This window comes from Pelodiscus sinensis, chromosome 10 (assembly GCF_049634645.1).
Source record: "Pelodiscus sinensis isolate JC-2024 chromosome 10, ASM4963464v1, whole genome shotgun sequence".
Taxonomy (NCBI): Eukaryota; Metazoa; Chordata; order Testudines; family Trionychidae; genus Pelodiscus; species Pelodiscus sinensis.
Window position 1 is genome coordinate 36,847,603 of NC_134720.1, and position 24,324 is coordinate 36,871,926.

The 24,324-nt window shown below is 39.6% G+C and overlaps 1 protein-coding gene across 7 annotated transcripts in view; it reads right to left on the reverse strand.

The window, feature by feature from the left end:
• The window catches only part of ZBBX (zinc finger B-box domain containing), a 72,918-nt gene that overhangs the window by 26,928 nt on the left and 21,666 nt on the right, over positions 1 to 24,324 (reverse strand). For 6 of the 7 annotated variants that reach the window (XM_075937878.1, XM_025187071.2, XM_014575813.3 and 3 more), the window contains exons 8-17: positions 15,836 to 16,003; positions 14,940 to 15,108; positions 9,157 to 9,277; positions 8,467 to 8,588; positions 8,096 to 8,199; positions 6,579 to 6,658; positions 5,110 to 5,285; positions 3,530 to 3,846; positions 2,260 to 2,413; positions 1,447 to 1,611 (exon numbers count right to left, since the gene is read on the reverse strand). In XM_075937878.1, the coding sequence (XP_075793993.1) occupies positions 1,447 to 1,611; positions 2,260 to 2,413; positions 3,530 to 3,846; positions 5,110 to 5,285; positions 6,579 to 6,658; positions 8,096 to 8,199; positions 8,467 to 8,588; positions 9,157 to 9,277; positions 14,940 to 15,108; positions 15,836 to 16,003 (1,576 nt within the window). The remainder of the gene's footprint in view (positions 1 to 1,446; positions 1,612 to 2,259; positions 2,414 to 3,529; positions 3,847 to 5,109; positions 5,286 to 6,578; positions 6,659 to 8,095; positions 8,200 to 8,466; positions 8,589 to 9,156; positions 9,278 to 14,939; positions 15,109 to 15,835; positions 16,004 to 24,324) is intronic. The other variant, XM_075937879.1, reaches the window with a different exon arrangement.

Genomic DNA, 24,324 nt, shown 5'->3' on the forward strand with positions numbered 1-24,324 from the left:
TATAAATCAACTGATAAGCAGACAGGAAAAGCTCTCTCTGCCTTAGACAAGATATAACAACACAGCGGAAACCTGGGACCGGCCCAGAGAAAGTAAAGCCTCCTGCAGATCTGAAGGAATCTCCCAAGCAACTTCATGGCTAAGTCTCTGGGAAGCTGACACCTGGCCAGCACTCCAGCCACCAGCAAAATCAAAAGTAATCTACACCGCACTTGAAGCCTGCCTCCAAATTGCCAGCATGAATGTGACTGTGACTGTGAGCGTGAGCGTATGTGTGTATCACCCTACTCTTAAGAATCTGTACCAATAAACAACCCCCAAAACAATACGACTCCAGCCCACTCTTTGTCCGGGTTTGTTACTCAGCAGGTCTGCGGAAGTGCAACAGTTGGGACAGTAACGTACAATCCTAAGGTCTTGAGGGTCGTGAGCGAAGAGTCTTTTAGCCTGTGAGCTTACTCTTGTCTGTTTGCTCTGCAAACAGGTTCTCTCCATCAAATGGAATGTCCTGCATCAACTGCTGAGCTTTGATCAATAGGCCAAAGAGGAACAGCCAGGATGTCTGTTGCATGGAGATAGCATACCGTAAAAACTTGGGTATAATGCGCACCTATGTATAATGCGCACCTGCCTTTTAAACATCAGAATTCTTGAATAAACTAAACTCTTATTTATAATGCGCACCCCCATTATACTCGTAATTTTACAGTATATATAGGAAGGAAGGGGCTCGCGCCTGCTGCGGGGTCCCCTGCCCAGCTGCTCACGCTGAAACCGAGCAGGCAGCGAGCCAGGGTGATGCAGCCTAGCAGTACCACCAGCTCCTCGCTTCGCCTGCCATGGGGGCCCCTTCCCAGCTGAGCTCGCGCTCGCTGAGCTCACACCTGCCACGGGATCCCCCTGCCCAGCTGAGCTCACGCGTGCTGAGCTCACGCCTGCTGTGGGGGCCCCCAGGCACTGCCTGAAGCAGCACCAGGCAGGCAGCAAGCCAGGGTGCTGCAGCCTGGCGGCACAGCTGGCTCCTCGCCTTGTCCGGGAGTCTGGCAGGGCTGCGGCCCCACGCCACGCTGCAGCAGGAAAGTTTCTGTGCGGAGGGGAGAGGGAGTTTAAAACTTTAAAAAAAATAGCTCTTACCTACCCCGGCTTTGACCCTAAAAAAATGGGGGAAAATGTGACATACTTGAGATTTTACGGTATATCTAAATCTAAAGTTAAAATGGTTAGACTCTAAAACTACCTATTTTAGAAAAGAAAAGTACACTTTCATTCAAAAAATAATTCATTACGAATTGCATCAAACAAATCTAAGCCCCCACAATTCAGCAAATTCAGCATATGCTTAGCTTTAAGTTAACAGGATTGCTGATATGCTCAAACTTAGCCTGAGAGATACCTAATGTGCAAAATCAAAAACTCCAAAAATTGTTATCTTGTTCATATTCTTACCAATGGGTGAGCTGTGCTTTAATGTCCATGGTGAAACCCCGGTGCGTAAATTTTGTAGTTCCAAATTACTTGAAGATCTGCTCAGTTCTCTTTGCAAGACATCCTGTACTATACAATCATCAGCATATTCACTTAGGCTAGTGTCTCTGAACCAATGTCCCGTTCCTGAAATTAAAATTCAACATAAATAGCACCAGGAAAATATTAATATGTTGTTTATGCTAATATTTATTTAGTTCTTAGGAATGTAGCTGCTGATTATTTAATAGTTTTATGTCCAAAAAGGATCAGCACATTATAATTAGAAATTTCACACAACAAAAACAAATATACTTTAAAGTGGTATGCAGATAATTTGTCATTTTTTTATTTTTTCAAATTCTATACTTCAATGTAAGGATTTAGTAACTTTATATATATCATTTTAGATGCTTTAATGGAAGCCATTATAAGTAACAGAACAGGCATAATTTTAAGCAGGCCATCACATCAAAATTTATCACCAGCAAAAAAGCATGAATTCTGACTGGAGTCCAAACCCTGAGGTGATACACAGAGAGAAATCAAGTATATTGGTATAATTTACCATATGAAATAGGAGTCTAGTTTATCCTGTAATTTCTTACCTTCCATTGGTTGTTTTCTTGGCAGAGCAAGTTAAACCAGTATCAACCAATTTATCATTCTGACCTAAAAATTACACCCTGTACCTCGCACATAGATATATAAAGATAGAAATACATCTCAGCACAAATAAAGACTGTGATGCACATATGTACTCAGTAATGGAGGATTTTATTTCCACATTATTACCTGAAACTGAAGTACTGTTGTTTGTAGAGCTGTAATCTGAGAAAGGTGAAGGAATTGTTACTTGCTTAGAATTTGCATGTAAAATAAAGAATCCCTCAAGTCCCTGATATTGTGTCAAAATAGGTTTCTCTCTTCGGGCTACTTCCTGTAACAACTGGAACAAAAGACAAAATATTAAAGACAACTAAAGGTATTTTCTACTCATACTAGGCTATGACAAATCAATTTCACATAAGAATAATAAAATTTCACATAAGAAACCTGAAATCATTCTAATTAATTTATAAGTATTTTTATGGAAGGTTTAAAGTTTTAGACATGGAATACTTCTAAAAAAAAATCCTAAAAAACATCGCTTACTCAGTAGTCAAGGTAATCAGAGTGAATTATCTCCCTGATCTTCCTTCCAACTTCTGTTAAGCCATTGAAGATATGACTATTTTGGAATTAAAAACAAACAAACAACCAAACAAAAAAACCCTTCTGGGTCAAGTCATACCAGGGCTGAAAAACTGTTGTGTAGACATTTGAGATTGGGCTGGAACCCAAGCCCTGGGACCTTGCAAGGGTAGAAGATCCCAGAGCTCAGGTACCAGCCCAAGCCTGAGTATCTACACAGTGATTTTAGCCCCTCAAGGCCAACCCATGCTGTAGGTATTTTTATCCCAGTGTAGGCATACCCTGTGATCTGCAACCATTAAAAGAAAATCAAGATTACTTGCCTTGACAAACACACAAATGCTGTATTCATAAATGGAAAAAAGCAAACAAACCTGCCACTCAAGCTTACATTCAGTGAGAAATGCTTTAATACTATAGGTTCCATGGGAGGACGTGCCCAGCCTAAGATATCAAAGCTAAGGAGGAAGGGATGGTGAGCAACAGGCAACACAAAGCACTGCTTTTGAGACGAACTAATCTTGGTTTTCTCTTGCTCTTCTTCATCTATTCCCACAGAAGAGTGAAAATGGGGGTCGAGAAGGGAAGGGAAGGGAAGAGATGAAAGCACGTTTATCTTTATCTTCCCCAGTTGCAAGTGTGAATCAATGACACCCTTCTGCCTCACTAACATTACATCCATAATTACCATTTTTAATGGAGTTGATTTGTTACTACATATTAATGTGTAGTACTTCATGGTAACTACTATATATAGTCAAATACCAGTCCCCCTCTACTGCATTATGCCAAGATAAAAATGTTGAAATAAGTAGACAGGGCAGTTATGCAATACTGACTATATCTGGAGAAAAGGTACATAACATTTTACCACTGAAGCCCCTGTAGTTACAGGTAAATCCAAATTCTTGCTTGTGTGGAGACTGTTGAATTCCAGTGATTCTTTATTGTTTTTTAATGATCTTGTCATGGGGGAAGGTTCATTGCTTCCTAATTTGGGAAGGTCAATAGTCTTCTCAGGTGACATACAAGCCCTAAGAGATCTTCTGTAAGTTTTTGCTTTAATGCTTTCTTTTTTTGTTATGGCACTTTCATTATGACTGCTGAGAAGTGTTTCTTCTTTGCTAGAATGGATGCAATCAGTATAAATTCTTTCATTATTCGTTGTAGATGTTCTTGCAGAGGAAACTAAACAAAAAAGACGAAGTGGATGTGTAAAATCTACAGAGATAGTAAAATAATACAGATTTCTGAGTCTGGAATAAGAAATAAACTGTTTTGTGACTGGTGCTGAATAATGATTTTGCAATACAAAACTGCCAATTTTTCAGACATCTTTCACCAATACAGCCACGGAATTTCACAGATGCTTCTATATATGTTTTCAAATATGCCTTTGTGCCCACAAATCAGATAGACCACTAGCCAAGTACTTGGGCTGCAAATATAAAAGCCTCAATGCACATGACAATTGGTGAATACAATCTGTGAATTCTATTAAAACTGTGAGTGAAGGGGCCAACATGAATTCTCTAAATAAACCTAAAGACTTGGGATCAAATCCCTACCTAGTGTAACTGATTCAAATGATTATGCATGTAATATACCCAGATATTGCAAACATCTGACGAAGTGGGTCTTTGCCCACAAAAGCTTATGCTCCAATACATCTGTTAGTCTATATGGTGCCACAGGACTTCTCGTTGTTCTTGCAGGTTCAGACTAACACGGCTAACCCTCTGACACACTGCGTCCCTAATAATCAAGCTATAAACCTGTTTTTCTGCATGCCATACAATAATGCCACTTGACTCAAAAATGAGTGTTCAAAGTATCTTTAAAGAACAAATGTGTTTACTTTTAGCACAAAAATACCATTGCATTGAATTGATTACAAGGTCTGTCTTCTCCAAACAAAGGAAGATAGTCCTATAAAATACTATACTGTCTACTAGTACGAAGTAGGGATGTGAATGGGTAACTGTTAACCAGTTACCGAGTAAGCATCACTCTTACGGGTTATCATTACTGGGTACAAGGTGATCTTTTCTGGGTACCAGTTAATAGGTATACTGGAGCAGCCCCCAACCCATAGTGGCTGCTATATCCCCATGCAGGGGCTGGGAACAGAAGCCCACCACCTGGCACAGAAGTGAGGAAGGTGGGAGCAGAAGCTGGCTGCCCATGCACAGAGGAGTCTAGGAATAAGAGTTACAACTGCTAGCTCCTGCTGCCCCCCCTCTCCCAAAGAGGGGGATCAGCTGTGGCAGCCAGGAGCCCTGCACGGGAAGGCCAGCAGCAGTAGCCCAGCATGGATGTGAAGGAAGGGGGAGGTGCAGGAGTGGTTTCCCGCTTAATCAGTTAACTGGTTAAACTTATGGTTCAACCAGTTAACTGATTAACCAGGATTTTACATCCCTAAAGGAAAGTGATAGCCAAAAATAATCTTACCAAATTTACCTTTAGAAATTTCTTTTTGGGGAATGGTGCTTCTATCATGAGGATTGAAAAGGTTTTTTTTGTCAGCTGTAGAAACAGAATTAATAGATGCTCCACTAGTTACATCAGCAGCTGGTTCTGGTAAAAAGTCTGATATTGTATCCTTATGGTTTTCAGGCATTGCATCACTTTGGATTTAAAAAAAAAAAATCACACACAAAGGCTCAGATTCTTATTAGAGATGTGAACGGTTAACTGATAAGCCTCACCCTTTACAGTGAGTATCAATGGCAGTACTCTATATAAAACTAATTTTAAGGACAAAAGTGAAATAAAAAAGGATTTAAAAAGATAAAAGGGCATAATTACAGGAATTAATAATTTTACTTGGACATACTAAATTTACTCAAGGGTATTTCTTTAAGAACATAATATAATCATAGAGCCAGATTTAAATAATACAGTGCCTGTTGTGAAAGCACACTGAAGTAATTATATGTGAAATGAAATATTTGAACTCATGTAAAAGTGTGTGTTGAGCATTAAACTTTTGTTTAAGCACTATGTACCCTCTTCCTGACCAGACTTTCACCAACAAGTTATCTATCTAAAGTAAAATGGAAACCTTCCAGTAGGGAAGAATAATGGAATAGTCAGGATCTTTGAAAAATCCCAGAGGAGTGGTAAGTCAAATAATAGCGCTACATATTAAAGATGCTAGTCACTCAACACAAATTGGATAGATTTGTATGAGTAGGATGAAAAAATGTGCATTAGAGGTATCTTAAATTAATACCAACAAGTCCCCTAGGTTCCAGGACTGCTTTACAGACTATCTTTATGCTTGTTGCCTTCTAGATGAATTGGCTCATGGGTCCTACGCACATTCTTAAGAGTGGCTGGAGAACTGAAACAGCATCTCAATGGCCTTTTAAAATTTGTTTTGTATAATATTCATATTATACAATGACCGGGACTGGATTTCTACAGCAAAATATTTCATTTAACCCAAAAAATAGATATACACACACAACAATCATTTTAACAATGAGGTTCATGGTAGGGATGTGAATGGCTAAATTGTAAGTCTCACCCAGTTATGGTTAACCGGTGGGAGCTAGAGCAGCTCCCCGCCCACTGTGGGCAGGAGCTGCTCCAGTTCTGCGGGGACAGCCGCAGGCAGTGGGTGCTCCAACCCATCCACAGCGGGGGGAAAAGGGGATGGGGGATAGCTGTTCCAGTCCAACCAGGCTGAAGTGGCTCCCCCGCCCAACCCATTAAATCAGTTAACCAATTAAACATAATGTTTAACTGATTAACTAATTAAATGGGATTTTATGTCCCTAGCCTAGCTCATGGTTTTATACTGTATTGTTAGGGTGAAATATTTGCCCAAATACTGTACATAGTCATAATAGATTACTGGTTCAGTTTCTGGAAAGTAATGAAATCAAACTACCATATCATGTTGTTCCATTTACCTTTGTTCATTACTCAGTTTTGTGGATCCGACTTCCAATATTACAGAGTTACATGATTCATCTAGGTCCTCTTCACAAGACTAATTAAAAAAATACATACACACCAATATAGATTAGCTAAATAATTCAAAAAATACATCACCACAGTGAGTGAAAAATTGGACAGATTACTTCTGTGACAGTTGGTGCTATCAGGGGAGAAATACTAGGCACATTTATTTAACTTTGGAAATGTGAACTTTCTATGGATTGACTGACATCATTAGCAACACACCAAAACAAGTACACTTGAATTTCTTTAATCTGGTAATTTTGGGAAATAGGGTATGCTGGATTATGGAATTTTTGGAACATTGGTGTTCATGTATACTTTTCATTTTGAATATGAAAATAAAAACATTTCACAAAATACTGAATTTTTATTTCATATGTAACAGACAACAATACCTACATAGTCTGGGATGCAAGGAGGGTGCAAAAGCATGCTGGGAGTGGGAGGGTGTGAGAGGAAGGAAGCATTCAAGAGTGTGATAGGGAGGTGGATGCAGGATCTGGAAGGGAGAGGGCTGGAGTGGAGTGCTTAACTGGCACCTCGCTCCTGAGGGCCATAGGTGGTTCTGCACGCCCCTCTGCTCTTAGGCACTGCCCCTGCTTGAGAAACGTTTCACTGTGCTGCTTCACTTCCAGCTGGTGGAGGGGGATGAGTGGCAGCATGCACAGCTTTTTCCTCCTCCCCCAGCTAGGGTCCGAACTAGGGATGTAAAATTTCAATTATTTGGCTATTATTTTCGATTATTTGCATCGACTATTTGATTAGTCGATAAGGGTGCCTCTGCCTTTGAAGGCCTCAGGGCTTTTGCTACACTTCAAAGGCAAAAATGCTGCAGAGAGCATGGGGCCAGCAGAGGACTCAAGCAGTCCCTCCCTGGCATGGTACTCCCTGTGGAGTTTCAAAGCAGTAGCACCGCATAGAGCCCAGGGTTAGCTGGAGATTCAAAGTCCCCAGCTCACCCCAGGCTCCATGCAGCGCTACCACTTTGAAACACTGCAGGGAATCTGGGGCCAGCTGGGAACCCTGGGCTGCACATGACATTTCAAAGCAGCAGACCCCGGCTACATGCAGCACTGCTGCATGCGGCTCGGACCAGCCCCTCCTCTCTCCCACTCCTTGCTGCCTCTTTCTGATAAAGGCAGCAAGGGGAAAGAAGCGACTAGTCGACTAGCATGTCAACTATCCGATAAGCAAATGCTTATCGAATAGTCATTCACATACTTAGTCCACACCACAGGTGTTCCAGGGACACCAGAGATTAAGATGGGTTATTTGATCAACTGGCATTCTTAAAATAAGTGTACTTTAACGGTATTTCTAAGGTATGCCACTTAAGTTTGAAGTCTAGCCAACCAGATTTTTCTGTTTAACTCATTTTGAAAAGTCAACTGCTCAATCTGTTTAAAGGTTATAAGATAATTAAACTGAACCATTTACAGTTTACTTCTAAGAAACATATACTTACATCACTGAGTATCTCAATTTTCAAAGCAGACTCAAGGTTCTTAGGAACTGTGTCAGACTCTTCTGCTCTAAAAAGAGCTTTCCAATATTTTTTCATATCTTCAACTGGAAAATACAGTATAAGTAGTTAATACACTTTTATTTTATTTTTTAAATATTTGTATGTATTGAGTTACTAGAGTTGGGGTGGGAGGGAGGGAGGGATGGGAGTTGTTATTTTAACCATCATAAGTTTCTTTTATTTCCTGACTACCCACATACAACTTCAGGAAAGAACCATCTACTTGCAATTGTTCAGCATGTATGGATGTGAGAAAGAATTGTAAGAAATGAATATTTAATAGAGACATAACTAACAGAAGTCCAACAAACCTATTAAATAATCATCATCATCTCCATCTCCTTCATTCAGAGCACCATGTGTTTCATTCATGAATTCATGCTTAAGTCTGAATTCATCTACTTGAAGATGAGGTATTTGATCAAATGGCATTCTTAAAGTAAGAAGAAAAAGAGGAGTCAAGTCTTTAAAAGTTACAGTATTATTACTATCATACAACTGTATGAAACACTGACACTTTTTACAGATAATGAAGTTTGGGCATCATCATGCAAAGCTGCTTGTGAGAAAGGCTGACCACCTAGACTTCCACTGACTTCTGTAGGCACCAAAGATATTTAGTACCTCTGAGAAACACAGGTTAACACATTTAATCAAGCACCTTCTATGCTTCAGATAATGTATTCTTATAATAGTAAACTCCTTAAGGTAAATTAAAACTTTTAATTTTTTTTATTTAATAACTTCAAGTTCTACAAGAGATTCTTATTTTTGTATTGATATTAACAAAAATCTCTCAAAAATAATTCCAAAAAAATTATTCATCAACATACATACATAATTAGTAAATTACTTTACGGGAAAGCAAATGAGACAGTAATTTCCTTTAACTTTCTAATGTTTAATATGTTCTCAAATATAAAATTGCTTTAGATGGCTCATATTGCAAATTTAACTATTTAGGGATGTTTTTTATTAGCAGTATAGGATTCAGTGACTACCTTCTATGTTTTTTAAGCCACAGTTTCTCCATATAATTCAGACTTTCTTCTCTGAATTCAATTTTTACAGGTTCTCTCAAAATTGTGATATTGGTCTGTACCTCACAAACTCCCATGGAATCTGTAAGTATAAAGAAAACTTGAATACATGTTATTAAAATATGATAATATGCTTTCTTTTTATTAAACGATAAAAATAATTATTATTCATAGTATATCAGTAGTATATGCTTGGTTTCGATGTCTGCTTATTCATGAAATTTAAAAGGTTATTCTCATATTACTCATATTCTAAGAGAATTATCTAGAACTTATGACCCAGATGAAAAGTGAGTTTACAATCTAATTGGATTAAATGAAAACACACTGTTTGGGCTAAATCATCATACTCTCTGCAAAAAACAGAATTTATACCGAGGTATCTGACATCAGTTGACTTCTTTACCTGCTCTTTAACTAGTTGCAAATAAAATGGAAGTTGCAAGGATATATGTAAAGATTCCACTGACAAGCAGTAAAAGAACTCAGACATAATGAAAGACTAAAAACTAGCTGATTAAGACAATTATATATCCTTCAACTATATATCCTTCAATATTAGTGCATTGCCTGTACTATGTAAGCTTGCTAATTAATTCTGAAGGTCATGTTCTTGGAGGTGAATGACCTGAAAAACACATTTACATGGGATAACTGATTGTCTAGATTAACATGAAAAAACCCCAAAGCTCCACACACTTATGTCTTATATTTATGCACTGAAGGCAGCTGGACTGCTCACATGCATGAAGTAAAGCCCATGCACATCTGCAGGATCAAAGCCCATTGGTTTCCAAACTCACAGGAAAAGGTACAAGTGTAATAAGATTACTCCAAATATATCAAGTAGCAAGCCATTTATACTTCAGAAAGACAGAGCACAAAAACCTGTCATCCATATACCAGTGGGGAGACAGAATATCCAGCACAAATCCAAGTAAACAAGATTTCATGGTTTGTGATTAACTGATCACATCTCTTCACAAGGAAGGATTCAACCTGATACTCTGAGATTGATGGATTTAGCTATGAGAGAAAAATAAAACACACTAAGACATAATGTACATAATCCTGAGGCATGTGAATTGCTTACCTCAGTAAACAGACTGCAATCTTTAGCTTTGAATTTACTAATATAAAGGTGTCAGATGAAAGCAAGAGACCCAAGACTGAAGAGGCATATAGCAGAAGTGCTGTGAACAAGTACCTTTGATCAGAATATCTGAAAATCTGTGTCAGTTCTATCTTATTAAATTAGTTTTACAGATTAAGAACAGCAGTTAAATAACTTGCCCAGGATCACAAAATCAGAAATAGAACTCTGGTCCCTTGTGCCGTCAGTAGAAAACACTATCTGCATACTATTCCACTATTCTAAAGAGAGAAAATACATCATTTTAAGGAAAAGTTATTTACTGTTCCTAAAGATTACCTCTTCAAAGCAATTCAAAATACTTAAGTCCTTATTTGCAAAGTACATTAAAAAGCTATAATAATCCAATATCAAAATGCGGCCTACTTAAGCAAACTGAATTTACAGAAACAGATTAAATCAGCATTCAGAGTGCTTCAATATACAAAGGCACTAACATTTATCTGGAGCATCTTACACTTAAGGAACACCATATAACCATCACAATAACTGTATGGAAAAAAAGTAGTAACATTTGAAAAAAAATCCAGTGATATTTGCTAGCTGTACATAAATGAGCATGCCTGCTTTGTGCAGTGCTCTGTTCTGGTCTTTGTTTGGTTCTAGGGAGTCCAATATTAACTTCCCTTCACACCAGAGCTCCTCAGTAAATCCACCAAGACTTTTGTGGACCAATGCTCCATCTTAAGAACTAGTTTATCAAGGTACAATACAGTCTCTTTCATCCCAGACTCTGACCAGGTACAACTCCTCCTTTCCTTTCCTCCTCCTACTGCAGCCTCAAACAAAGTCTGTTTCTGAGGTGTTTTATTTGCACCACCTGCCCTTTGTGAGGCTTGTCTAATTCCCTTTGACAATCCCTCTTCTGTGAGGTTTGGCTTCAGCTCTTCCCACTAAGTCCTGGTCTATACTAGGGAGTTATTTCAAAATAACCCCCCCTTATTGTGAAATTATAAGCGGAGTGTCCACACTACCGAGCCCCTTATTTTGAAATAACGGGCTGGTTATTTCAAAATCTGCTCTCCTGCTTTCCTCAGAGAATAAGTTTATTTCAAAATAGTTATTTCAGGAGTTATTTCAAATTTAGTTATTATGAAATAATTTCTTAGTGTAGACATGCCCGGACAAAGCTACTTCTTAGTTTGTCTCCTTTCAAAATGCTGTGGATTACAGGCTTCTTTTCTCATATCTCTGGATTCTGGGAGGTGAGTGATTTCAGGTTTTGGTTGGGGGAGGTTGCAGCTTTAACCATGATTCCATTCCAGAGGCTATTTAGGCACCTGAAAACTTTTTTTTTTTTTTTTTTTTTGAAGGTGATAACTTAGAAATTAACTGACAGGAATATTGTTCCAAATTCTTATACAGGCTGAACCTCTCTTAACTGGGACTCTATGGTCCAGCAATATGCCTGGTCTGAAAGGAAGGGAGGAAGGATGGACCAGGGAAGTTCCAGGACCAGAGACTCCAATGGAGGTCTGGTGGCTGAGAGCTCTGCAGGGGGGTTGCCTCGCACTGGCAACACGGAGTCAGGGCAGGGGGGCAGGAAGCAGCAGGGCTGCCCAGCAGGCTAGAGCCCAACAGGGGGCTGCTGCCCGGTAGCAAAAATACCCAGCAAGACCAGGAAACAGTGGGGTTGCCCAGCGATGGGATCAGGAACCCAGCAGCAGGGCCGTCAGACAGCACAACCAAGAGCCTAGCAGCCCCGCTGCTGCCCAGCGGCTCAGCTGCATGGCGGGACTAGGAGGCAAGGCAGCTGTCCTGCAAGGCTGGGAACCTGACCACTGGACTACCTGGTGGCAGGGCCAGGAACATGGGAGTGGGGCTGTTTGGAGGCACAGCAAATAGGCTGGCAGCCCTGCTGCTGCCTGACAGAGTTGTCTGGTGAGACCTGGAGGCAGAGCGCTGCCCAGCAAGACTGAAGTCCAAGCAGGTCTGTCACCCACCAGCACAGCTGGACCCCAGCATGGGGGCTGCCCCATGGGACCAGAAGTCTGTGTTTGTGGTGGTGGGGGTGGGAGGCCTTTGCTGAGGGGCTGATGGTAGGGGGAAACCAGTGGGGAGGCTGGCAGCGAGGCCATGGCTAGGAGGGCCCAAAATGACCTTCCCTGGTCTGGCAAAATGCTTCATCCGGGACTGGTCAGGTCCCGAGGGTGCCTGACCAGGGAGGTACAACCTGTACTAAGAAAAATATATAACAAACATCAATTAAAGCCATATTTTAAGTTTATTTGTAATTTTAGAACGATAACAGAAAGATATTTCCAATCCCAAATCTTGAGCAGTCAGTTTAAGAGCCTTAAACACAAGTTTGATACTTTGTACACAATCTTCAGTACAGAGAAATAAAATCTGCTAAAAATCTGCTTAGCCTTGCAATTATTGTTATTTTTAAAATATTGTATAGTCAAATTGTGAAGTGGAGAATGAGATAATTTCTTGTAGGAATGTTTAAAAGTAAATAAATTACTGAAAAACAAAGCAGCACTCCGGATATGAACTAAAGCATGGACAACAGCATGCTTTCATCTGAGCTGGGGGGGGAAAAAAAATCAGCAAAAATAGAATTTCCAGATTTCTACTGAATCAATAGACTACAGTCATTTAAACATAAAACAGTAGCCCGAAAACAGTCCAATCAATGTATTTAAACAATTTCTTTATTATCATACTGGTTTATACCTTTGAAAAGAACCACTATCTGACTAATTCAATGATGGATGTTAGCACTATAGATCTATAGCAAACAAATTTTGTCAGCCATATCTTGGCTTGTATTTATTTATGTGCACTGAATGACTTATGCAAATAGTTTTGAATAAATGCAAAGGATTGGAAGAGAGTTCCTGGTGTGTTGCTCCAAGGATTTGAGAGTATAAACATCATCTCCATAGCATTCACTGAAGGTACTCAAGTTTGTGAGACTCTGCCACCCTCAGAAATATTAAAGAGTAAGTTAAACAGGAGCTAAGATGACTTACCAAGTGAAAGAGTAAGATGACATACAGCATAACAGACATAGCCATAAAATGGCTGGCTGCTTAGGACAACATTTATTTGTATCTGCACATAAAAAAGGCCAGCAGCTCCTTAAAAGGTGTTCTGGGAACAAGCCCTAGAATTAAAAAATGTAATTGCCAGCCTGCTGAGGAATCACCATTTGTATGTAACAGTCTGTATGAGCCCTGCCTGGTAATCTGACCCAAAGTCCATTGTAGTTAAAGGAAAAACTCCCATTTAGTCCCACTTGTCTGTAAGAATAAATGGCCACCTCAAGGCACTGCCAATATCCCAAAACTTGGGAGAGCTGAAAAAAATGGGAATGTTTTCAGTGTAATTTAAGCAATGCTTGTGGTGTGACACCTCATGTTTGTCTCTTGACATCCGGGAAAGATCCCAGGTGGTCATTCTTTAGCTCAGCACTTAAATATCCATAGACGGGCTAATGAGAATGCGCATTGGGGGGGAGACAACCCTCTCTCCTGGCTGAGAAGCTCTGTGTCTACTAGAGCTTGTTCCTCCCAGCCTTTGTAATACAGCAAACTGTGAGAATGAGGGCACATCATGAGGAAATCTGCAGCAATCATCTTCTGAGCTTCCTTCTCTACCCAGCACTCCCTGAGCCTGCTTATCTCAAAGAATTTGAAAAAAGTGCAGCAGAAGCTCCCTGTCCTTCTATTGGATCTGCCAGAGACCTCTACATTCCTCTTGGTAGAGCAAAGAATAGGCAAACTGAAGGGGCTGGCAGTGAGGACAGAAGTGTAAGCCAAGGGAGGTGACTGCTCACCTTTATGTTTTGCATTTGTTGCTGCAGTTTTGTTCTTGCCCAGATAGAACCAGTATCTCAGGAGCTCTGAGTCTAACCCCGCTGCTCCTGATTTCAGCCAGTAGCAAAGCAGGGGTTTACATTGATGAGCCTGCATTCCTTTCACTCTGGTGAGTATGAACTGGAGGGGGAGAGGAGTAAACAAAGAAAGCCGCCTACACTGCTCCCACTGCTGACTAGAGAGGAGGCAGGAGTCAGTGTCCTGCTTTGGTAGGAAACTTAGGGGAGCTCCAGCCACTCCTTTCCCCCTTAAATAGTACTCTTGAATTCCGGGACACAGCTCCAGAAGGCTTCCTCAATTGCTTTCCTCACCCACCATTTCAGCAACTCACCCCCAGCTCAAACAGTTCCTCCCTTCCTTTTTGTCCACTTTTCCCTGTCTTATAAAACCTAGGTACCTTCTGTTTCAATCCATCAGCAGCAGCACCAGCTCATCAGTCAGAGGCCTTCTCTTTCAGTCAACTGGGCATCAAGAAATCAGTCATGCTTTCAGTCTCTGACAAGTATTTTATCAATCTATTTGATGTATTGTTAAATCAGTGCAATGGGAGGATAGGAAATGATTTACTATCCAAGTAAGAAGCATACAGCTTGTGTTGTGAACTATGTCACTTTCCAGTAGCACAGAATCAGCTGGAGACTTAGAAATTGTCATTTTATTTAAAAAGTATGAATTCATATATTACAAAGGGTTGAGAATATGCAATATTTACCAAAATGGGTTCCGTTTTCCTTTTAAAAATGAATTTAGCAGAAACTAGTTCATACCTGGTTTAGCCTCATCAGAGTTCTGTTCTTTTTTGTGTTCATGATTTCCATTTCTCCACTGAGTTAAAGCTTCTTGAAAGGACTCTGCAGATTCTTCCTCATCAAAGGTACCATGTAGTAATAGTCCACTATTCTGATTCTCAAAAACTGTTGGTACGCTGGAAACTTCCTGAATCAATTTCAGGAAAGTGATTAATCAAGTATGCCCTAGTGGCAACTGTCTTCCCCACTACACACACAAACCTGATGATGAAGGATTAATGGTTTTGCATCTCAGCTGCTGAAAGAATTCAGTTCTTGAATGTGGTACCCTTTCTTATGTGGTATGCTTGGGCTCAACTGTGATCAAAATTAATTCCAGTCTATTTTTGGAAATAGCTCCTTTTGGCCAGATTGAATTGAGATGCCCCATCAAGAGGGCTTTAAGCCAGACTACTAAACAAATGTGAAATGCACACAGACTTAAAGCCATATAGAACCACCAGATTATCCACTCTGACTTCCCCTCTATCACAAGCAATCCACACACCCAATTCAATTAGGAATGAATGCAATTTCTAAATTAAGGATATCCTTAAAATAGTTAAGTATTAAAAGGAAACAGTTAATTCTAAAGCTATAGTTATAAATTGTCCAAAGTCTAATAGAATCATTACTTGTTTAATTACAAGCAAAGTAATAGCAATATGAGGCCCTGCATCCCATGTAAACCACACACACAAACATTGATCTAAGTGTGGACCATATGGATAGCCTGATCTGATATTTGGCAATTTGTGACACCAGAACTCACAATGCAAATGCACTTTAAGGAATTGTGAGTGTAAAAAATGGAGTTTTCTTGTTTCCAGGAACACACACACACACACACACATCAAAGAAATTCCTCAGCCTACCTCAGCATTCCCTGTTGATGTCAGTAGAGATGAAGAACTGTCTGAAATTAACTGATTCTTGCTAATTGTTTTCTTCTGCTCATGATTCTCTTTGGATTCATCAGGATCTAAGCCTTTCATGAACTGATGGGTAGCTTCTAATTTTTTAACTGGCATATGGGTTTTGGCCTACAAACAACACAAATCACCCAGTTTTAACACACACATTTTCCACTACACAATGCTCAAATTACAGAGGAAGAAGCATAAAAGAAAGACCAAGCATATTTTATCTTCAACAAGCTGAATGAAACTGAATGAAATATTCAGATCCCACATGAACACAGGAGATTACATGATCATTTAAGGAATATGGGACATAATCTATGCAGCATGTTAAAAAAACTTTATAATCAATGTGCTATAAAATATGTAACTAAGGAAGGTCAATTAGATATTGGTTAGATTTTGTCTTCTTTAGAAATGTAGCCAGAGAAACCTAAAGAGTTGAAGTTCATTTAAGGAGCTCAAAGGAATACTAAAGAAATCAAAATATCAAATCTACTGAGTGAGAGACCAAGTGTAAGAACTTATTTAAAGATCTAGATAAGTTAACCTAGGTCAAAGATTGGTAGTAGTTCTTAGATGAGGAAAAACAATTGTAATCACATTATCTTCTGCATTTTTGTTGCAGTTGTGTTGATCCCAGAATATTAGAGAAATAAAGTGCATGAGATATCTTTTATTGGATGCTTTAGAATCCAGAGATCCATTGTAAATCTAGGCCCAAATACTCTGAATTTGTGACTATATTCACTCCAGGGCTCTCCCTCTAGCCCCATTTATCTATGACAATACAGTTGGTCTGGTGCCCTTGCTATCACTGGGATTCATCTCACATACCATATTACATGACCTTCCTACCAGTATGCAAGAAGAATTAATGTTGCTTCAAGCTAGATTCACTTTTTGCCATTTTGACAGCATATAGTCTATTCAGATATTTATCACTGATAATTATCAACCGTGATATGAAGCATAAGGTACATTTTTCTGAAGGGAAATACACTATTTTGTAGAATCCCCTAGTTCTGATTTCTCACAGCTGCAGGCAACAATCTTTTTTCCACTTGGGCAAAATATTTGGGAGACCAGAAGCACATATTTAGAGGGAAGTAGAAGACATTCTTTTCATAATTGCATTTCCTCTTAGTGGACTTCCTTAAGGCATTTTATACTCATGCTCCACTGCAGAGATGAAGTGTAAGGCCAAAGAAAATAAGTTCAGTGCTTTCTAGTCACTTTTCATTTGACTTTTGACCACAGCACTCAGGTGAAATTCAGCAAGATTAATATCTCCTGCTCAAGAAATAGAAGCATGTGGAAGCAAGTGGAAAAACTGACTGCAGTTTGTGAATAAAACTGTTACATTGTGTTAGTCTATAAAGTGCTACCAGACAATTCGTTGTTTTTAGGTTTATCCTGTACAGACTAACTCAGCTACTCCCTGAAGCTTTTGTAACTGTTATTCTTCGAGATCTGTTGCTCATGTCCATTCCATTTGTGTGTGAATATGCACAATTGTCAGAAGGTTTTTCCTTCAGCAGTACCCGTTGATCTGGTAGGGAAGCCCCCAGGAGTAGCACCTCCATAGAGGTGCATATATAACTCTATTGGCCCTCCAACTCCTCAATTCCTTCTTGCCAGAACTCTCGGACGAAAGGGAGGTGGGGCAGAATTTGGAATGGACATGAGCATATGTTCTATGCATATGGAAGAACAACAGTTACAAAAGGTAGGTAACCATTTTTTCTTTGGGGGATTGCTCATGTTCATTCCATTTAGGTGACTCCCACGCTATACTAAAGCTTGGGAGTCACCTAAATAGTAACACTACTACATAGGTTTTAGGTAAAGTCCTGAGGCCCAGGCAGGCCCTGGTGTGGGGGGACTAATGTGGGGTGGGTAACCCCTGCTAACTAACACGATTTACAACTATGACTATAACTACAATTAACAAAGAAACTCTATTTACCGAAGAACTACTAAGGAAGGACTTGCAGTAGCAAGTGGAAAACGTTTTAACAGCCATCACAGGTGGTAAAAAAAGAACTGAAGAGGTGGAGGGTTAGCAGCAGCATATAGGCACTGCTAAGGGGAAAAGCTTCTGATAATACTGCACATGGCATATGCACACCTAAATAGAAAGGACACGAGCAATCCCTCAAAGAATTAAATTATATTCTAAAACATTTATATATTATGTCCATCACAGATACATGTAAAATTGCCACCTGCCGTTCCAGCTGCATATTCTATACAGAAATGCTCTCTTGATCTGGCTTTTGCTTGTTTCTTTCGGAACAGTTTTAAAGTTCTATTGAACTGATTTCAAAAAGAATACTCTGATAAATGTACTAGATAGCTCCCTACATTATTATAGTTCCAAACATCTATCATTTAGATGTTCTGAATTTCTTCTAACAAGATAAGATGATGCTGAAACATCTCAATGATTGGGTAGGATTTTGAAAAATGATTAAGTGATTTCAGACGACAAATCCCAACAACTTTCATGCTTTCAAGAATCCCTTCCATAATATTTTCTAATCTTGGTATGATATGTAACTGGTGGGAGGACCACGGATGTTTTTGGACCACAGAGAGCAGGGAGAGGAAGGTCTGGCGACAGCACTGGAAATACTCTGGGGGAGGGAGGCAGAGACTTGGCCGGGGGGAACCCCGGGGTAGGGAGAACAGGCAGTGCAGCCAGGGAGCTCCAGCCTTGGGGAGCCCCAGCTGGGGCTGCAGCCTGGAGGCCAGGGGCAGTGGAACCAGACACAGGCCACAGTAAGCCAATAGAGGGGAGTGCCAATGAGCTGGGAGGTCAGTAGCAGGGGACCTTCCCTGGACCAGCAAATCTCCTCATTCAGGACTGGTCAGATCCCAAGGGTGGCAGACCAGTAAGAACTGTATCTTAAATGCATAAAATGATCTGAAAAATAATGAAAGTAAGTCTTATTCACAGGTTTTACCGTTAGGTATTTCAATCTATAAAACTACTACAAGCTGTCATCATCCTAAGAATTCACAGGGGTAGCTGTGTTAGTCTGTAACTTTAAAAATGAATACTCCTGTGGCACCTTAGAGACTAACATACTAAGAAATTAAACCAAAAACTACTACTTATTGTTTTCTTTTAATAGAATTGCACATTCTTTTTCTTCTCACCCCCTCACAAAAACCATTTCACTGAGCTTTCTAAATGTATTTTTAAAACATGAAGATCAATAGCACTTAAGTACTTAGGGTGATAGCAGGCTGTCAGTCTCTTGGACTAACAGAAATTCAATTATTTGGCACAAATGTCAAAGTTATTTTAATGTGAAAGCATTTCAGATATCATAATGTCATAAAGATGATAGCAGCAGATCCAACCTACTTCCATTTCTCAAATTTAATACATCTTGATTGCCAAGGACTTTCCTGATCCCCATTAAGGCCCAGGACTGTAAAAGCAGCAACTAAGGCCTCAGATGGATTTTCAATTTTCTCCTTTATCACATTTAAAAAACTGTATTCCTGCCATCACATACATGAGATTGGATGTACAGCTACTTTCTTGTTTTCTGAAGTCTTAGAGGCACATTAAAGAGATGTTCCAGCACACATCAATACATTCAATATTGGCCATTGTAGATAGCTAAATTCCAGGAAGGTGTTAGGTAAACATCATTTTATGTAATTCACTTAATTGTCACTGCCTAGCATTTCTCATTATGGCTACATCTAGACTGGCATGATTTTCCGCAAATGCTTTTAATGGAAAAGTTTTTCCGTTAAAAGCATTTGCGGAAAAGAGCGTCTAGATTGGCACGGACGCTTTTCCGCAAAAAGTGCTTTTGCGGAAAAGCGTCCTTGCCAATCTAGACGCGGTTTTGCACAAGAAAGCCTCGATCGCCATTTTCGTGATCGGGGCTTTTTTGTGCAAAACAATACCGCGTTGTCTACACTGGCCCTCTTGCACAAAAGCATTTGCGCAAGAGGGCTTTTGCCCCAACGGGAGCAACATAGCATTTCTGCAAGAACACTGACAATCTTATGTGAGATCGTCAGTGTTCTTGCGGAAATTCAAGCGGCCAGTGTAGACAGCTGGCAAGTTTTTCCAAAAAAGCAGCTGCTTTTGCGGAAAAAATTGCCAGTCTAGATGCAGCCTATATGTTTTACTTTTCCTTTGTCTATATTGCTGGTAAGATTCTTTCTTCCTTGCTCTCTTTAAATATATCTTCTCGCACGCTTTGCTAGATGTTAGTCAGAGCATATGCTTAAAGACAAGGTTAATTTTTGAAAACTGGTTGGGTACTTGCTTCCAGATTTGGAATCCCAGTACCAGAAGCTCTGAGCAATCTAAAATGGCAGCCCCTATTGAGACCATGTGAGTGTTCCTTGTTTTGAACATTCGTACGCACCAAGCTATAAGAGTGATACCTGCCATCTCCAATCTACCTCCACAACAGTTTGAGTCAAACTGAGGCAGAGCTCACTTAACTTGCTGTAACAGTAAATATTTACAGGGGAAACCCCTCAAAAAAGAGCCTTATAAACTCAGATAATATAATATGAAATGCAGTGGAGCAACAATTTTGACATTTGCAGCTGACCATGTTTAGGACCTCCGGTCTTTTTATAATCTTGCTCTGAACATTCAAAATTAGCAAGGGGACACTTATACATTTTCAGCAGGCCCTAGATTGTAAGATCATACCATCTGCTTCCTATAAGCAGGAACATGAACAGGTTGAACTTCTCTAGTCTGGCACACTCTGGTCCAGCAACATCTGTGGTCCAGCATGATTTTAGTTAGCCGAATGTTCACTCATCATGGGTGTGGCCAAGTTTCCCGCTATCCCATAAAGTTTGTTTACAGCCACCAGGCCTCACTCTTAGTGTTCTGTGCTGTTATTTAGCTCTAATTTACTTTTAAATGTCTTCTAAGATCCCAGTCAGCAGTGGAAGTGTTGATAATGCTGCTAGACAATACTGACCTCCCGTAGTTAGGCAAATTCTCTAGTTTGGCACACAAGGGTCAGATCACGAGTCAGTCAGATCACAAGGGTGCTAGACCGGAGAGGTTGTGCAAAATATATGTACAAAATGATTATGTGGGTGTTTTTCATTAAAAATGCTATTTTATATCCTTAAGGACAGCTATGTGAAGAAACAGATGACCATTGGCTCAAAGGGTAGCCCAATCAAACTTTTTAATACTAAGTTTAGGATTGGGGGTAGGAGGAGAAACATCTTGGTTGGAGAAAAAGGTTTATTACACTCCTGAATAATCGAGCACCAAGTATCCCTCTATTCGTTGATGGAAGGTTGCTATGGCTGCTAGGTTAACTTGAATGAATTAAGGGACAGGGTTGATTTCTTGAGAGCCTATATATATTCTAGGATTATTGGGAAAGGAATAGCTGGAAGGAAATTTGCTTGCAGTTACCCAACACATGAAACCTGGTCCACTTTTGCAGGTAAGTATGACAGGTAGGTGATTTTATACTGTGTACAACACTTCCTGTGCCACCTCAGAGAAGAATCTTTCTAGGTGTTGGAACAGTGACAGAGCCAGGCTTAGAGTCAGAGTACCTACAAGTTGAGGTCCTCATGAGACCTACTAAATCGACCACAGGTGGATTGATCTCAGTGTGTCGATCCCCACTGGTTATAGATGGAGCTTAAGTCTGAGTTTTACTTTACGAGGAATATACTGCAAAGATTTACTCAGCTATACAGATTGGAAAACTGAACAAAAAGCAATTGAACCAACTGATAACATACAATATCACTGTGTTGTCAGAGATTAATAACATTGTGAAACATATGTATTAACAGAATGAGAAAATATAGATACTAAATATTATGCTAAGCTTGTGACCAAACAGGAGGAACAGGTTTCCTCCCAGACAGGAGTAAAGGCAGCTATATACACCTGTCTCCAATTAAATCGGACAAGTTGCAACCAAAACCAGTGGAAGCCCTATTTACATAGTAATCAGCAAGAGGATGAGGAGTCCAAAGAAAAGGAAGATCAGTACATAGTCATCCTGTGTCTTGAAACAAAGTCATTGAACTTTGCAAAACAGAAGAAAGACAGAAGCCATTTTTGGGATTCATTAATATGCAGACACAAGAGAATAGAGCTTTTGCAAGCTGAGAAAGATGTGTCCTTCAAGCAAGGGGAAGGGAGTTTGAAGTCTCTGGGAAATTAATATGAGAAAATACATCTTGAACAAAGCCTGTACCTTGCTAGATTATATTTTCTATTTTAAAATATGTGTTTTCACTTTTATTTAGTTGTAACTAACTATTTCTTTCATGTGGCACCTCTTAGCCAAAATTCTATCGTTAACAATTTGGTTTATTTTTACTATGAACCAACACAATACTGTGTTTAAACAGGGTATGTGTAAACTATGGAGGTTTTTTTTCCAAAAGAGGATCTGCAAATTCCATGGGAATTTACATATCTTCCGATTGCTTTTTCGAAAGCGGGTCTTTCAAAAGTGAAAGTCTGGATGCTTTTTTTCCCGGAAAAAAAAACCTTTTTTGAAAAAAACCCTGCTTTTCCTAAAAAAGGAGGTTTACATGGTTTTTCAAAAAAAGGGTTTTTTTTCCAAAAAATACCGTGTCCAGACAACTTTCACTTTCGAAAGACCTGCTTTCGAAAAAGCGATCGGAAGAAGATATGCAAATTCCCACGGAATTTGCATATCCTCTTTTGGAAAAAAAAACCCGACAACCCGTAGTTTAGACATACCCTAAGGTGCAATTACACAAATTAAGAAGATGTAATGTGCCTGTGTATCTTTAGAAGAACAAATTCTGGACATTGCAAGCATACAGGTATAGAAAATAGGACTGGAAGTACATTGGGGTCACCTTGCTGGTTTTAACCAAGACTTAGGAAGTCCGAGTAGGGCTCTGGGGCTGTAGATGTTAAAGCTGCTGAACCAGGGCTGTCTAGAACACAAACACTTCAGGGTTTCAGTGGTATACTTGTAGACTGATTGTGAATATCCCAGGGTGGGAGCTATAGCAACAAAGCTTTGGAAGGCACCTAGGATTGCATAACAAATGGTGTCGCATACCCTCAAATGGTGAGGCCTGTACCTCCAAGGATCAGGACTATCTGCCACAGATTCACTGTATGATCTGGTATAAATCCCTTAATCTTAATCTGTCTCTCAACTTCCCCATTTATAAATAAAAATGACAAATTTGTCCTTATTTATAAAGCATTTTGAGACCTATGAATGAAAGCACTGCAAGACCTATGGATTATATAATTACTGTTACTATTATTCCACCTTTATATTCTGAATATACAAACTCTGAGAATGGGTAGATCAGATTGATTGGAAAAATTACTGTTCAATGTGATGAAAAGTTTTTAAATCCAGCATAAAAAGTTGACAGAACACATATATCTTGCTATATAATGTGGACTAGTAACAGAGGTCCAAGATGATGATTTACTACCTGTTTTTCTACACTACTGACTACCATCCCTCAATGTGCTGTGTCACTCGGTAACTGTCTTAAATTTTTCCTCTTAATGTAATATTTCAAATTATACACTATGGGCATATTCTTACATGAATACATTAATCAGAGTAACAACTTTGATAATTACAAAATTACTGAAAACATACTTTTGGGGGAAGAAGGTCTGACATCTGCAAATGAATTTCAGAGAGAGAATGTATCATAGAATAGTGCCGGGCACATCTGTTAGTCTCTAGGGCTATGTCTAGACTGCAAGCCTCTTTCAAAAGAGGCTTTTTCAAAAGTATCTTTCGAAAGCCTCTTTCGAAAAAGAGCGTTTAGACTGCAAGCAGTACTTTCGAAAAAGCAAGCCGCTTTTTCGAAAGAAAGCAGCAAGTGAGTCTGGATGCTCTCTTTCTAAAAAGCCCTGTTGGCATTCAAGAACACCTTTTCTCGAAAGAGCACTTTCGAAAAAAGGCGTTCTTCCTCGTGAAATGAGGTTTACCACCGTCGAAAGAAAAGCCGCGTTCTTTCGATTTAATTTCGAAAGAACGCAGCTGCAATCTAGACGCAGGTGAAGTTTTTTCGAAAAAAGGCTACTTTTTTCAAAAAAAAACCCTGAGTCTGGACACAGCCTAAGGGTATGTCTAGACTATAGGCTTTTGTCAACAGAGGCTTTGTCGACAGATACTGTTGACAAAGCTTCTGTCGACAAAGAACATCAAGACTACATCCAGCAAGTCGCTTTGTCAACATGAGAGTATAGACACAAAGGACAGTGTAGATGCAATAATGCCTTCTGTCGACAGAACTCTGTTGACAAAAGGCGTTATTCCTCATAGAATGAGGTTTACCGCCGTCGACAAAACTGCCAAGTTCTGTTGATGTTATGTCGACAGAACTCAGCGGTAGTGTAGACGCAGGTATAGTTTTGTCAACAAAAGGCCACTTTTGTCGACAAAACCCTG